The 12,462-nt window shown below is 50.5% G+C and overlaps 6 protein-coding genes across 6 annotated transcripts; 4 read left to right on the forward strand and 2 right to left on the reverse strand.

Moving 5' to 3' along the window:
- Nucleotides 1-693: 693 nt before the first annotated feature.
- On the forward strand, nt 694-2,737 carry KY384_001589 (uncharacterized protein; the record flags this gene model as incomplete). The annotated part of the gene is made up of 2 exons (XM_044810119.1): nt 694-738; nt 974-2,737. The coding sequence occupies 2 exons, from the start codon at nt 694-696 to the stop codon at nt 2,735-2,737; spliced, it is 1,809 nt and encodes a 602-aa protein (XP_044673131.1).
- Nucleotides 2,738-3,664: 927 nt separating this feature from the next.
- On the forward strand, nt 3,665-4,945 carry KY384_001590 (uncharacterized protein; the record flags this gene model as incomplete). The annotated part of the gene is made up of 4 exons (XM_044810120.1): nt 3,665-3,747; nt 3,827-4,319; nt 4,368-4,568; nt 4,625-4,945. 4 exons carry the CDS (start codon nt 3,665-3,667, stop codon nt 4,943-4,945), a joined length of 1,098 nt encoding a protein of 365 aa, XP_044673132.1.
- Nucleotides 4,946-6,597: 1,652 nt separating this feature from the next.
- Nucleotides 6,598-7,707, forward strand: KY384_001591 (uncharacterized protein; the record flags this gene model as incomplete). Its single annotated transcript, XM_044810121.1, has 1 exon — nt 6,598-7,707. The coding sequence occupies one exon, from the start codon at nt 6,598-6,600 to the stop codon at nt 7,705-7,707; it is 1,110 nt and encodes a 369-aa protein (XP_044673133.1).
- Nucleotides 7,708-8,270: 563 nt separating this feature from the next.
- Nucleotides 8,271-9,579, forward strand: KY384_001592 (uncharacterized protein; the record flags this gene model as incomplete). The annotated part of the gene is made up of 2 exons (XM_044810122.1): nt 8,271-8,881; nt 8,937-9,579. The coding sequence occupies 2 exons, from the start codon at nt 8,271-8,273 to the stop codon at nt 9,577-9,579; spliced, it is 1,254 nt and encodes a 417-aa protein (XP_044673134.1).
- Nucleotides 9,580-10,043: 464 nt separating this feature from the next.
- Nucleotides 10,044-10,689, reverse strand: KY384_001593 (uncharacterized protein; the record flags this gene model as incomplete). Its single annotated transcript, XM_044810123.1, has 2 exons — nt 10,044-10,626; nt 10,661-10,689. 2 exons carry the CDS (start codon nt 10,687-10,689, stop codon nt 10,044-10,046), a joined length of 612 nt encoding a protein of 203 aa, XP_044673135.1.
- Nucleotides 10,690-10,809: 120 nt separating this feature from the next.
- Nucleotides 10,810-12,398, reverse strand: KY384_001594 (uncharacterized protein; the record flags this gene model as incomplete). The annotated part of the gene is made up of 3 exons (XM_044810124.1): nt 10,810-11,484; nt 11,604-11,703; nt 12,193-12,398. 3 exons carry the CDS (start codon nt 12,396-12,398, stop codon nt 10,810-10,812), a joined length of 981 nt encoding a protein of 326 aa, XP_044673136.1.
- Between the last annotated feature and the right edge of the window lie 64 nt (nt 12,399-12,462).

The raw sequence follows: 12,462 nt of genomic DNA on the forward strand, positions 1-12,462 counted from the left end.
GATATAATGTAGGCCCAAAAGGCTGCTAATCGTCTTTGCCTCACGGAAAAACTGTGTAATCGGTGGGTCGATCAAATCGGAAGGAAATGATCTAATGGATTACAAGAGCTTTCACGTGTAGAGTAGGCAATGATTGCAAGGTATGCAGAGATTTAGAGAGATGTGGTATGTGCGGATAGAAGTTCGAGGGTTGAGCTTCTGCAAGATTTCGCTGTATTTGTTTACTGGGCGGCGCTAGCGGTGAGCTCCTGGGCAACGCCGCCACTACTCCCAATCCGGAAAGCATGACCATTTTTGATTCAATCATTATCGATAGTCAACGCAAACGTAAACGGGTTTTGTGTCATTGAATGCATTGGGCCTGCTAACGTCTCATATATCAAGGGTCAATTGCTGCCATTTGGAGCATTTGAGTCGCATCATGGTGGAAAAATCGTCTCGAGGCAAACGGTGAAATGCATCGTTCACAATCTTCTACACCGGCTGGCTTAGCTAGGTCGACACATCTGGCCGAAAGCTCAGATACTAGAAACGGGCCTCGAGCTTCTTTAGCGTCCACAAACCACACTTACCTCATGCCTTCAAGCCCCTCTAAGAAGTCACGCCCCACGAGCTACAAGCCAACGATTGCCAGGACCTGCGGTCAACGGCCAGCGTGCTTAGTTAACGCCTCTGTGACATATTGCGGGGAAGATGGCATCATCGCATTTGGAGGCTTTGATCAATATACAGACGAAGGTCTTGGAAAATTCTCAAAATTGAGGCTATGGGCTGAAGTTTGATAGTCTACAACCACGTTTTAAAGTTGGATCTCTCATCATTACAATGGACATTGGTTGACAATTACGGTGATATTCCAGGTGTTCGCATGGGCAAGTGCATCGAAAATGTCAATGCTGTCTATCATTAATGCCATACAGGGCACACAGCTTCACTCTGGCAAGACTCAAAACTGCTCGTTTACGGAGGTGAGAATGAACACCGAGAATATCTTTCAGACATCATCATATACGACATCAAAACATCCCATTGGACTCAGCCTGGTATCCGTGGTCCTCTTCCCAAGGGGCGTGCTCGACATGCAGCAGCGGTACACGACGACAAATTATACATTGTTGGTGGTCTATCCGGAACAGAGACAGTTGCCCTAGATGAAATATGCTTCCTTGATCTCAGAACGTGGACCTGGTCTCGCTGTTGGAGTTTCGTGCCGAGATTTGATCATTCTGCTTTCATCTGGGATGGTAGAATCTGGGTGTATGGCGGCCTTGGACCCGATTACGAAAGAAGTGGAGATATCTGGTGGCTCGACTTGAAAGGCAGCCCAGCATTTAAATCGGTACCAGCTCTTGGCCGCCCAGAATCTCCACAGGCTGAAAGGGCAGCTCCGGCAAGATCGAATCAAGCTCACCAGCAAAACGCAAATACCGGCTCTACAGGATACACTGCGAACTCAAGTAGCGTGCAGAGGGGGTCATCAAAGTCTCTTGCACCGGGAGCGATTACATCCGTTAGATTCGCATCTGGACCTGACACGGTCGCGCCGGCCGCGGGGACTCACTTTCACGCCTATTCTTCTGGGGCGCTTCTGGACTTCACAACGCCAGCTGGTATGGTTCGACATTCGGAGTGCAATCTGTCATCTCTTGATTTGAGCACTTTACAGTGGCAAAAACTCATCTCAGGACCTGATATCTTTGACCCATCATACCGTTGGCATTACTGCCTAGTCAATGAAGACGGCACTAAAGCATGGTTACTGGGCTGTGAAATCGATCAGACTGAAAATGGACTAGGAAACCTTGAAGAATACCTGAGTGATGTTCTTCCGCTTGATCTTCGACGATATGGTCTCCTTGGAGACGACCCAGCGGCGCTTTCTAGCGAAAGCTTTGGACGAAGGACTGCATCTACAACTGAGGGGACTGCTAGTCTTAGCACTCTGAGCTCGGATTTCGCCGGCATGTTCGATCATAGAGCGACAAGTGATTTCATCGTGACGGCTTCGAACGACGACGTGGATGACGATATGTCGACAACGTCGGCGGCGACCGAAAACGCTACTATCTCGAACGCGCACGACGAGGTCAATCAGACGTCGTCATCAATACATGTCCATAGCCTTATATTACAGGCCCGCTGGCCACATTTCCAGCGACTCTACAACTCGGAAATGGCTGAGTTCCATACTAAGAAGTTGCACATTCCTGAGCCATATTCTGTCGTAAGAGCTTTTCTCTATTACCTCTACACCGACAGCATCTCGAAGCAGCCAGACCAATGCACTGACTTGGACGACGTTGCTGGGATGCTGGTCTTGGCGCAGATGTACGATATTCCTAGACTTCGTCTTCTGTGTCTAAATCGACTCAGCCGAGAGTTGGACGTGGAGCATGCTGCGGTCATCTGGGAACGTGCAGGGATTGCTCAGGACGCATGGCTTCAGCAAAGAGCGGCTACCTATTGCATGACTCACTGGGGTCGAGTTGTACGGACGAACGGATTCCGCCAACTCAGTCGACGGAGCATGATGGAATTGTGTGTGGTGGTAGACGAGGAAGGAAGGGTCATTGGCGGAGAAGAATTGGAGGTGATTGGGGGTCTGGGTGGAGGGAAGGTTGGGGCTGCCGGTAGTAGTAGTAATGAGGGATCAAGAAGAAGAGCAGTCTCGCAGGCGGGGACTACGGTCGATGAAGAGAACGATGTTCAAGATGACGAAGGGATGGAAATGAGCTGAATTGACAAGCAAGGCGCAGGGACCAAAGGGTTTGGTGAATTGACAAGTTTTCAGGGGGATTCCAGCGTGGGTTTTGGGGTGGCTAGTCCTCATGCACATACAAATGATATTGCTTAGACATTGTTTCGAGCATTGATGGGATATTCCATGGCTCTTCTAAGCCACAGCCACACAGCCCTACTTTCATGCAACAAGGCAGAAACGTAGCAAAAAGCCTCACTCCACGAAGATAGCGGAGGAATGGGACGACGAAACGAGGCAGTAATGTGGAAATGTCAAGCAGCTGACGTGCTTGTGGAGTCGTAGTCTGCGTTGTCTGCGTTGTCTCCAAGAATATACGATCCACGGCTTGCTTGGCATGAACCGTCTAGACTCCTTTCCTGATCAAGCTAGTTCGGGGGCTGACAAAACGGAGACGGAGGAGACGGTGTTTGAAACAATTCAAACCGATCATTATTATCATCCCAACCTAATATCGCCCTTACCCTATAATTGTCCCGAAGCCCTATAGTCGTACACTCGTTTGAGACACTTTGGTTGCTTTGTACTGTTGAACAGCGGCCGGAGCTCGACGATAATTGATCCCCTGAAGTGGATACAGCCTTTCCTCGTGTTGCGGAACGACGTGAGCAAACGACTGCCACCTCTCTGGGCCTTTCATGGGAGATCAGGATTCATTCCAAAACAATCTCAATCACGTTGATCAGATCCACCGCTGCTCGGAAACCAACGCGCCGGCAATAGCAAACACCGCGGCGCCGACTGCCCCTTCACCACCCTTGAAATACCCTCCTCTCTCCTCTGAACCTGGCCGCCAAAATACCTTCACGCGGGCACGAAGCGCGGGCATCCCTCTTAGGAGGTCAAGCTGTAAATAGAGATTACGCTCCTTCCTACCCCGCGGGCGGTGGTCAGGCAGTGGCTAAAATGTACAAACCTAATTCCGTATGGACCTGGGCGTTCGTGGGAGTGACAGTCGTGCAAGCCGCCATCATTCTTGCCTTTGAATCGTGAGTCGTCTTTTCTTGGCGATCGAACTCCAACAATGATCGTACATTTAGTGTTTGGGTGCTAATTATGAACTTTCAGCTACGTCTTCGCCCTCTTCCAAGAAGGTCTACATATCGACAAGGCAACCGAAGATTATGAAAAAGATCAACTGCGACAACGAAAGGATTACAGACAGACCATCCCCACCTTCCTAGTGCTTTACATCTTTGGTTTCCTCTACGAGCTGCTGTTGGTCTGGGATGCGCTAAGGCTAAAAAATACAATTCAGATCATCGGGCTATGCTTGTACAATCTGGGCCTTCTTATTTACGCGGCTGTTCAACTGGATCAAATCAGCGACGCCAAAAAAGATCTCTTGAGCTTTCCGGGAAGCTCAATAGACCACAACGCAATCGACAAGGATGTCTATCCCGCAGTCAAACCGTTCCTGATCGCAATTCCTTGCATAATTGCCTTCGGGACTGTCTGCATGGCATTCGTTGCACGGAAACTATACGACGAGTTTGCGTGGACAATTTACAAGCACATAAGTGCGGACCTGAGGATGAAAAGGCGCTACCTAACATACCAGGTAATTACGATTTCAAGTCTGTCGTCAATCTTTACTGATGAGGTCCAGATCTATATTGCCTTATTAAAATTCGATTTCTTCTTCTTTCTTGGATTCACGGTCCAGTTCATCGTCATTGTCGCTAGTAAAGACAAGAAAAACGTGGAGTTTGGCCTTACAATCGCCGCGGTGCCTTTGAACATCCTAGTCTTATTGCTCGCCGGGTATTTCACACGCAAAGAGAATCGCGTCGGTGTGACAGGTATCATCGTAAGCCTACGGTCATCTCTCTACTCACATGCAAGTCTAACACGAATTTCCACCAGATACTCTATTTTGCGGGCCTTGCATACTTCCTTTTCAAATGCGTACGAATGTATCAGAAAGGCCCTATTCCACAACTCTACTATCCTGCTCGCAAGTCATTGACCACATTTGCCGTGCTTACGATCATCTGTATTGTGATCACAATAATCAACGCTGTCGTCTGCTTCTACAACTTTGGCAAGGGACTGAAGCCCTACATACTACATCGAAAAGTGGATACGGAGGAGGAGAAGCCGATGGGCGCCAGTGGAATGCAAATGGAAATGCCGCATTTGAATTACGCAAGTGCCCCGGCTTCAAACCGAATGACTATTGACTAAATTGCTTCAACTGGGCCTAAGAATCGGAAACACTAGGACGAAATGATTGGAATGGTTGTCCAAAACACGACGACTTGGAGGAGTCTTCGGTTGAACATATTTGGAAAGTGAAGCATTTAAGCGTATTGCTCTGAGGGATTTCCCTCGTCTCGATACCCTAACGGCCTATTTATCATTCTTCTACCGCTTTTCTTTAAGAACAGCGCTATATGTCCTGTAGGGTATGTAGGCGCATATGCTGTTACCAGATAGAGGGTGTTTTCTCATGCCAAGCTTGGTAGCAATATCATAACGAAGATTGATGCAACGAATAGCTGTGCCTTTAAACCCGCCAAAGGAACAGTTTTGGCAAGAGGGAACATTGACGTTACCCACAATGTTTTTGATGCGATGGAGTGCGTCTAGGAGCGCAAAGATGGGACGAATAAGAGTGTCCTTGTTTTACTTGCTGAGGTTAATGGACACCCTCATTTGGACGGTCTCGAACCAGATGAGAACGTCTGGCTGCCATTGCTTTGGTTCACTGCCAATAATTGGCTCTTCATTGCTGATCCTTCTGACAGGCCCACATATCACCCAGAGGTTGACAATTGAGGGACGCAATGGAGACTGCATCATGGGTCGATGCCGTGCAGTGTTTCAACATTGCGACCCGAATATGACTATGAGCATATCTTTCGGCTTCATTTGAGTCTTGTCTTCGTTGTGCATGTGCGACGCGTCTCATTTGCTTCATATCGATGCTCCAAAAGTGAATGCAAACCCGGCGAGCGTTTTGGCTCCCAATCTTGTGCAACATGGCAACCTTGACGTGCTCCTCATACAAAGGCTATCTCCCAGCTCAGAATACTCTTCACTCGATCTTCTCTCTCTCTCAAGTGCACAAAGCAAATCCCTAAGTATACCGAAGTCCACAAATATGACATCGTCAATCATGTTTACCACCTCTGATGGTGACCCAAGCCATCGACCGACAGAGGGTTCGGGACTTACTATTGCCCCACACCAGTATGTGGTTGATTACAGAGCCAAAATTGGCAAATTGCTTGAACCAGAGCTGAAGAAACGTCTTCCGCGCCCACATGCTCCTGGCAAGCCACGTAATCATTGAAGTTGTCTCAAAGCTAATGAACGGCTTAGTCGTGTCATATATCTTGAAAAGCCTTCCGAAAGATTACGTTCTCTATGAAAGGCCTCGACGAAAGAAACCTTCAGCCCGTGCACATGTATGTACGGCTCTTTCATCAACGTCTCATCCTGTAGGTTTCTACTAACTTCATATCAGTATGACAGATACCTCTACGGCCATCCAAGTGGAACCCGCTTTGATTCAACGAATCAGTTCGCCCCTCACGCTTTGTGGCTCATCAAGAACAAGGAAGGTGCTTGCACTTGTAAAATATGTAAAGGAGGTCGTGGGAAACAATCCTTCGCTCGACCACGGACCTCTACCTCACGCCAGGCACCGGTTCGTACGCAGAAATACTGCTTTACTTCGGCAACTCAAGAGGAATTGTTTTTTTCAAAATTTCTAAACGAGTTGTTGATAGAGGAACACTTAGACGTGCACATTGAAGATCCGGAGAATGTGGTTAGGCATACTCTTATCACAAATCGAGAACGAGACTTATTTCCTCATGCAGGACTTCACAATGGAGCAAAACAATTTCAGCGGCAAGATTCCAGTCATTGCAGAGCAAGGTGCATTCATCCCTCGAGTAGGCGAAGTAGTGTTGTTCTTAACAAATGCTACGAATGAAAAGAAGTATTGGAAAGCCGGCCTCATCACGCAAGTCCCCCATAAAGAAACGGCACCGCTGACAATCTCGGACATAAGTCAGCCAGACACGAATAACGACATCAGCATTAGCCACTCTGGTTTTCGCGTAGAAACCATGTCAGATCCGAATTCACAGAGCAAACATGAGCAGATGCGGTGGGAGTATTGCACGCTATCGCGGCTTCGACCCTTGTGTTTGTACGAAGCAGTACTTTCGAAACAGCCACGAAGTGATTGGGACGAGTCCATTGCTAACGCACTTAAGATTATGGCTACTTTCTCCCTGGCGTTGCCTCTGAGGTTCACAGGCACTTGGCCCAACGCAAGCATCTCGCATGGGGGTATCTTTGTTGGCTCAGAACTTGTTGTAGTAGGTGACGTTATCAGATTGATCTCATCCGGAGTTACCGCGAACGGGACTGTACTCGTCGTTACCGCGATCATCCTCTATTTCAATGATCTTCAGACAGACCCACCCAATCATGATAGCGTCTCGGGGGACAGTTGTCAGCGGATAGCGGTCAGGCTTCTTGGGAAGCTTTACTCTCAGACGAGGAACGAAGAAGACAAAGAAGTCCCTGATGACATATCCTTGCCTCGGTCTATGCATGGCTATACCAGTCAAGGCGCATGGCACATTGTAGGTGACCCCGCAAAGTCTTATTCGATCTCACCTTCTTTCATTCTCGGTCGATTATACGAAGCCGAGGCCCTCGAACATTATGACCTGCGATCAGGCGGCGGCGGCGAAGAGATCAATTTCAATCCGTCCGGAATCAATGAGGCCAGAGCTTACGCTCGCGGCCACGACGAACGTATCCGGGACTTCAATCGGGACGCGAAGGGTGGACAGAAGGTATGCAAATGGTTATGGGCGAACGACCGGGTAGAAGCACTGGGGTTGCATACATTTGGCGATTTTGATGTGGGTGAAGAATGGGAAGAAATTTTGGAGAAGGAGAAGATGGCTTACGAAGGATAGATAGGAAGCAACGGTGAGGATGTTACTAGAACTGAGAATCACATCTCATACCTGGACCCATGATAAGTATGGCAGGGCATGTTTGAGCAGCATGAGATGAGTCTTATAAGCATGCAAAGTCAATTGATCCGCTGCAAGGACATCGAAGTCTAGAACGAAGCCTAAGAAGTGCTAGAGCAAAGTCTTAGGTACCACGCCAGACTGAAAGGATCTGGTGCCAATTCCTCCCGACCAACCAACAATCAGACCGGGATCGAAAAGGAAATGAGAGGAAAATGAGTTGCATCATCTCGATTACCTCTCATCCCGCGAACCCCAAAGAGGCAGTAGCTGGGGGTCCGTTCTGCCCACCCACCACGTCCTGTAGCTTGGCTTGGGATCCCCCTGCCAGAACCAATCGCTCGTCCTTTTTCCCACGGTGAACCTCGAGCGAACACACCCTCAAGACCCTACTACTACTGTGCCTATTGTCCCGCCCTGCAGCCACGTTCTGCAAGATGAGCTGAGTCGTGGTCCTGTCAGCCATCAAATGATCATTAGCCATTATTGCCTCAACCCGTAAGATGTACGGCTTCCACTCACGCTCTTCTTCCTCTACAACATCGCCCCTGGTACCTTCGTCCTCAGTCCCCGCCCCATCGCCGCCCTATCGCAACCCGTCCCCCATCTCCGGCGACGATGAGCACACTCTCACCAATCGCATAAGGCTCCTTACAGGATCTCAGAAGCGACAACATCCTACCACCGACATGTCCCTTTCCTTCGTCGGCTCGCCAGACTTCTCGCCACAAGCTCCTTCACCCAGGACTCGAAGATCGCGCGCCACCTCCCTGGCCGGCTCAGTTGACAACAGACTCAGTGTGATCGATGAGGATCAGCCTTCGCCACCGGAACCACCTCAAGCCCACAGCACACCCTCTCACAGACCATTTCATCAGAGATTCGGTCTCGGAGAGCCGCCTCGATATTCCAACGGCGATGGGCCGCCGAAGTACTCCTTCTGGGACATTACCGGCCCCAAAGGCGAAAAGTTTGATGATTTACGAAATAATGCCTACATTGCCAAACGAGGCGGCTTGAAACGAATATGCCTCATACTCTCATTCCTCCTCATCCTCCTCATCGCCTTAGCAGTAGGCCTAGGCGTCGGCTTATCGCAGAAGAAGAAGAACAAGTTCGCCCCTCTTACCACTCCTATGCCCCCGGTTACTGACACCGTTTCTTTCCAGCTCCCCACCCGCCCCGGCCTCTTCTCCCTCCCCTTCCTCCGCACCAGCCGGTCCATTCCCCGCCGGTTCCTACACATTCACGACCTACTTAACACTCGCCGCCTCCAACTGCACGGGCGAATCTACAGCCTGGACATGCCAACCCAGCATGACCTACTCTTCCACCTCACCCTCCTCCCAAGCAGCCTCTAAAGCCCAATTCAACTGGATCATCGCCTCCACAGCCCCCAACACCTTCACCATCTCCTCCACCCAAAACCCGTTCGCCATCGACTTCAAAGACGTGCCCCTTTCCATCCTCGACACCGGCCTCGCGACCGAGCGCTACACCTTCCGCACTACAGTCCCCAAAACTGTCTTTCCCAGCGCCAGTTTCAGCACGCAGTGTTTTTACAACAGCACGCTCTTCTCAGGGAACTTGTATACGAAGAAGCCGCCGGATACACCACCAGCTGCGGGAGGGTCGACGGATATGGCGTTCCCAGATTGGAAATTCGCGGTCGATGCGGCGCAGAGTGTAGGTGGCGGGGAGGGCGTGCCGGATTGCTATAATGGTGGGCAGAGGGTGACGCAGGGGGATCTGGCGGAGCAGAAGGGCGCGGGGGATTTTTGTAGTTGTGGGTATAAGAATTATGATCTTTAGAGGAGAAGGGTGGTCGCATGAGCTGGGGTGATGGAGAGTGATTCAAACGCTTCGTCCTTGATAGTGGGGAGGAATTCTCAACCGCGGAAAAGTCAATTGAGCGAGGGCTAGGAGACAAGAGAGGGCGCATGGTGCAGACATCTTGTGCACGTGTATGTGAGGAGAAAGAGGTGTGGGATTGCGATCGATTTGAAGATACCCTTTGGAATATCTGCGTTCTTTACTTTATGACATACTTGGCGCGCAAGGCGCAAAGTGATGGATCTTGTTGGAGACGGAGGATACTTGCGATTACTGTGCTAGGATATTTATGATGACCACCTGCTTCCTTCCCTTTTGGACTGAAATGGAGGAAGTGATAGCTTTAGAAAAAGCGAATAATATATACTGCATTGGCCTGATAACATACATCCAAGCCTTCTACGCCTTTTGACGGCGTGTCGTACATACAATTTCCTTAATATTCATAAAGTCGTTCCATCAACAGCATCACTCCCCTTTTCCACACCTGTCTCACCTTTTCCCTTTTCTCCCTCGACCACACCGTCCGGGTCCGCCGTGACAGCCTTCTTATCGCTATCCTTCGCTTCATCAGTCTCTCCATGCGTCTGCTCCTTGCTCGCGCCATCCTTCTTACCCTCATCGCCAGTCTCCACCAAACCCTCAGGCTCCTCTCTCCGCATCCCCATCGGACCCTCAAGCTGTATGCCCCCCTGCAATCCGCTCCCCGGCGTCTGTGGACCCATGTCCTCCATCCCAATAACGCTCGGCCCTCTCGCATGCACCGGTTCCTCCACCTCCGCACCATCAGCAAGTCCCTGCCCCTCGCCCGCCTCGCCCGCCTCGCCGCTATCGTCACCATGGGTAGCGGAAGCAGTAACACCCGCCGCTGCGGCCGCAGCTCCACTCGTCGGCAAGCCCCCCAAGCCTCTCGCGTGCCTATGGTTCAGATCCGCAGGCACGGGCGCAATCCCCGCTTCTTGCTCCTGCCGTATCAGCTCCCCTGGCTTACGGCTATCGGCAAGCCTTCCTCCCTCGCGCGCTCGGCTGGGACATTGGAAGAGACCCCGTTGATGCTTACGGTGACGGTCTCGATGCTGCCGGCGCCATTGGGGCCGTCGATCTGGGTTGTTGACTGAGTGCGCAGGTCCTGAGAGGGGTGCGAAGGGTGGGAATGAGAGGGAAGAGGAGGGGGCGGAGATTGTGAGTCCCGAAGCCAGGGGATGGGCGTTAGTTCTGCGCCGCCGATGAAGGTGGAGTCTGAGCCGCCGTTTTCTTCGATGGAGGAGCTGGGGGTGGAGGATGGAGAGAGGGGGAGGTGCCATTGAAAAGGACGGGTTCAGGGTTGATGCCGTTGCTGAGGCCGGTTATTGTGGGGAGGGGGAAGGCGGAGAGTGGGGAGGCGACTGTGATTATGCGGTCGAGAGCGCGGAGATAGGAGGGAAGGCTGCGGTAGTGTTGTTTGGGGGAAAGGATCAGTTCGGCGAGGCGTTGAGAGGTGTGCGGTGGGGAGGTGGGGAAGTTGGAGCGGAGAGTTGACTGAATTGTTCGGAGGAGCGTGAGCAGTTGTGGAGGAAGGGAGCTTGCCGGAGTGGGAAGGCTGGCTGGGGAGGGGTCTGAGGAGGCATCTTTCATTTCTGTGTCTTCAGATACAGGTTGTTCTGATCCTCTTGTTTGGGATGTTGGGTCTTGTCGTGGGAGGGTGGGGGATCCGTTCTTTGTATCTGACGTTTCCACTTGTTCTGCACTGTGGGCGTTACTTGTCGGTGACGAGAGTTTTGACTTTTTCTCTGGTGGCTCATCAGCTTGTGGAGATGGCCTATTCAGGGATCTGTTCTGTCCAAGAGAAGGATGCGGTGGATCAGGAAGAGGGATTCTGGGTCTGGGGAAGTCATTGTGGACGATCTGAGAGGGTTCAGCATAGTCACTTCATAGCCATGTATGTTTCACTGACCTGATCTAATCTTTGTTCGATATGAATGAGGAGCCCAGGCCACTTCACGCTGGGGAAATTGTCAGTCAACCTTCAATCGTTGAGATGGGTACACACACTCATCAAGTGCACTACCCGTAGCCAGGACCTGGAGATCGTGGCTGTAGTCTGTGATGCCATTAGTTGCAGACCTCAATGCGAGTTGAAGCAGTTGAGCAACACCAACCTGGAACCATGGTCAATGTTGAGCTACAAGCCGAGATTAGAGTAGCTGGTTGTAGCAATTGACAATTCTGCAGGACGCGTTAGCCATTTCATGTGACTTCGGTCTTGGCAGGCGTTGTACGGACAGTGCTCAGATAAGTATTGATGCTACCTCATTATGATTATCTTCGACCTCGTTCGTTCGTATCGATAGTCGAATCTGGTTGTTTTGAAGACACAAACGGAAAGTAAACCCAATAGGAAGTACTACCCTATGCGTTTCTCTTTGAAAAAGAAGATCGATGTGCTACAATACTATGTTGGACAGATCTCACAGCTCGGAAAAGCCTATGAACAGCACTGGGATCAGGATCACGGCATCCATCATTAGGCTCTTTTTCACCTATACGACGTACTCAATCCAGCCTCCATTCAATCAATCGTCATTCATCCCTCCTCTCATTCTCCTGTAGCACGTCTTTTCATCAGCATCATCATCATCATCATCATCATCATCCTCCTCCTCCTCCTCCTCCTCCTCCTCCTCCTCCTCCTCCTCCTCCTCTTCCTCCTTCTTCCTTTCTGCCTTTTCTCCACCTATCCTACCAGAACCAATCAAACTGTTCCCTCTAGCTCGGCTTCCAATCACGGATATTTCAAAATGATTGCTCAGATCCAGCATCGTGCGACTCCGTTTGCACCATCAATTGACGTTTCGGCAAGGTGTTGTAGAGATAGTAAAGCCA

Source organism: Bacidia gigantensis (assembly GCF_019456465.1).
Source record: "Bacidia gigantensis strain McMullin 20006 chromosome Unknown contig_132, whole genome shotgun sequence".
In the NCBI taxonomy this organism is placed as follows: domain Eukaryota; kingdom Fungi; phylum Ascomycota; class Lecanoromycetes; order Lecanorales; family Ramalinaceae; genus Bacidia; species Bacidia gigantensis.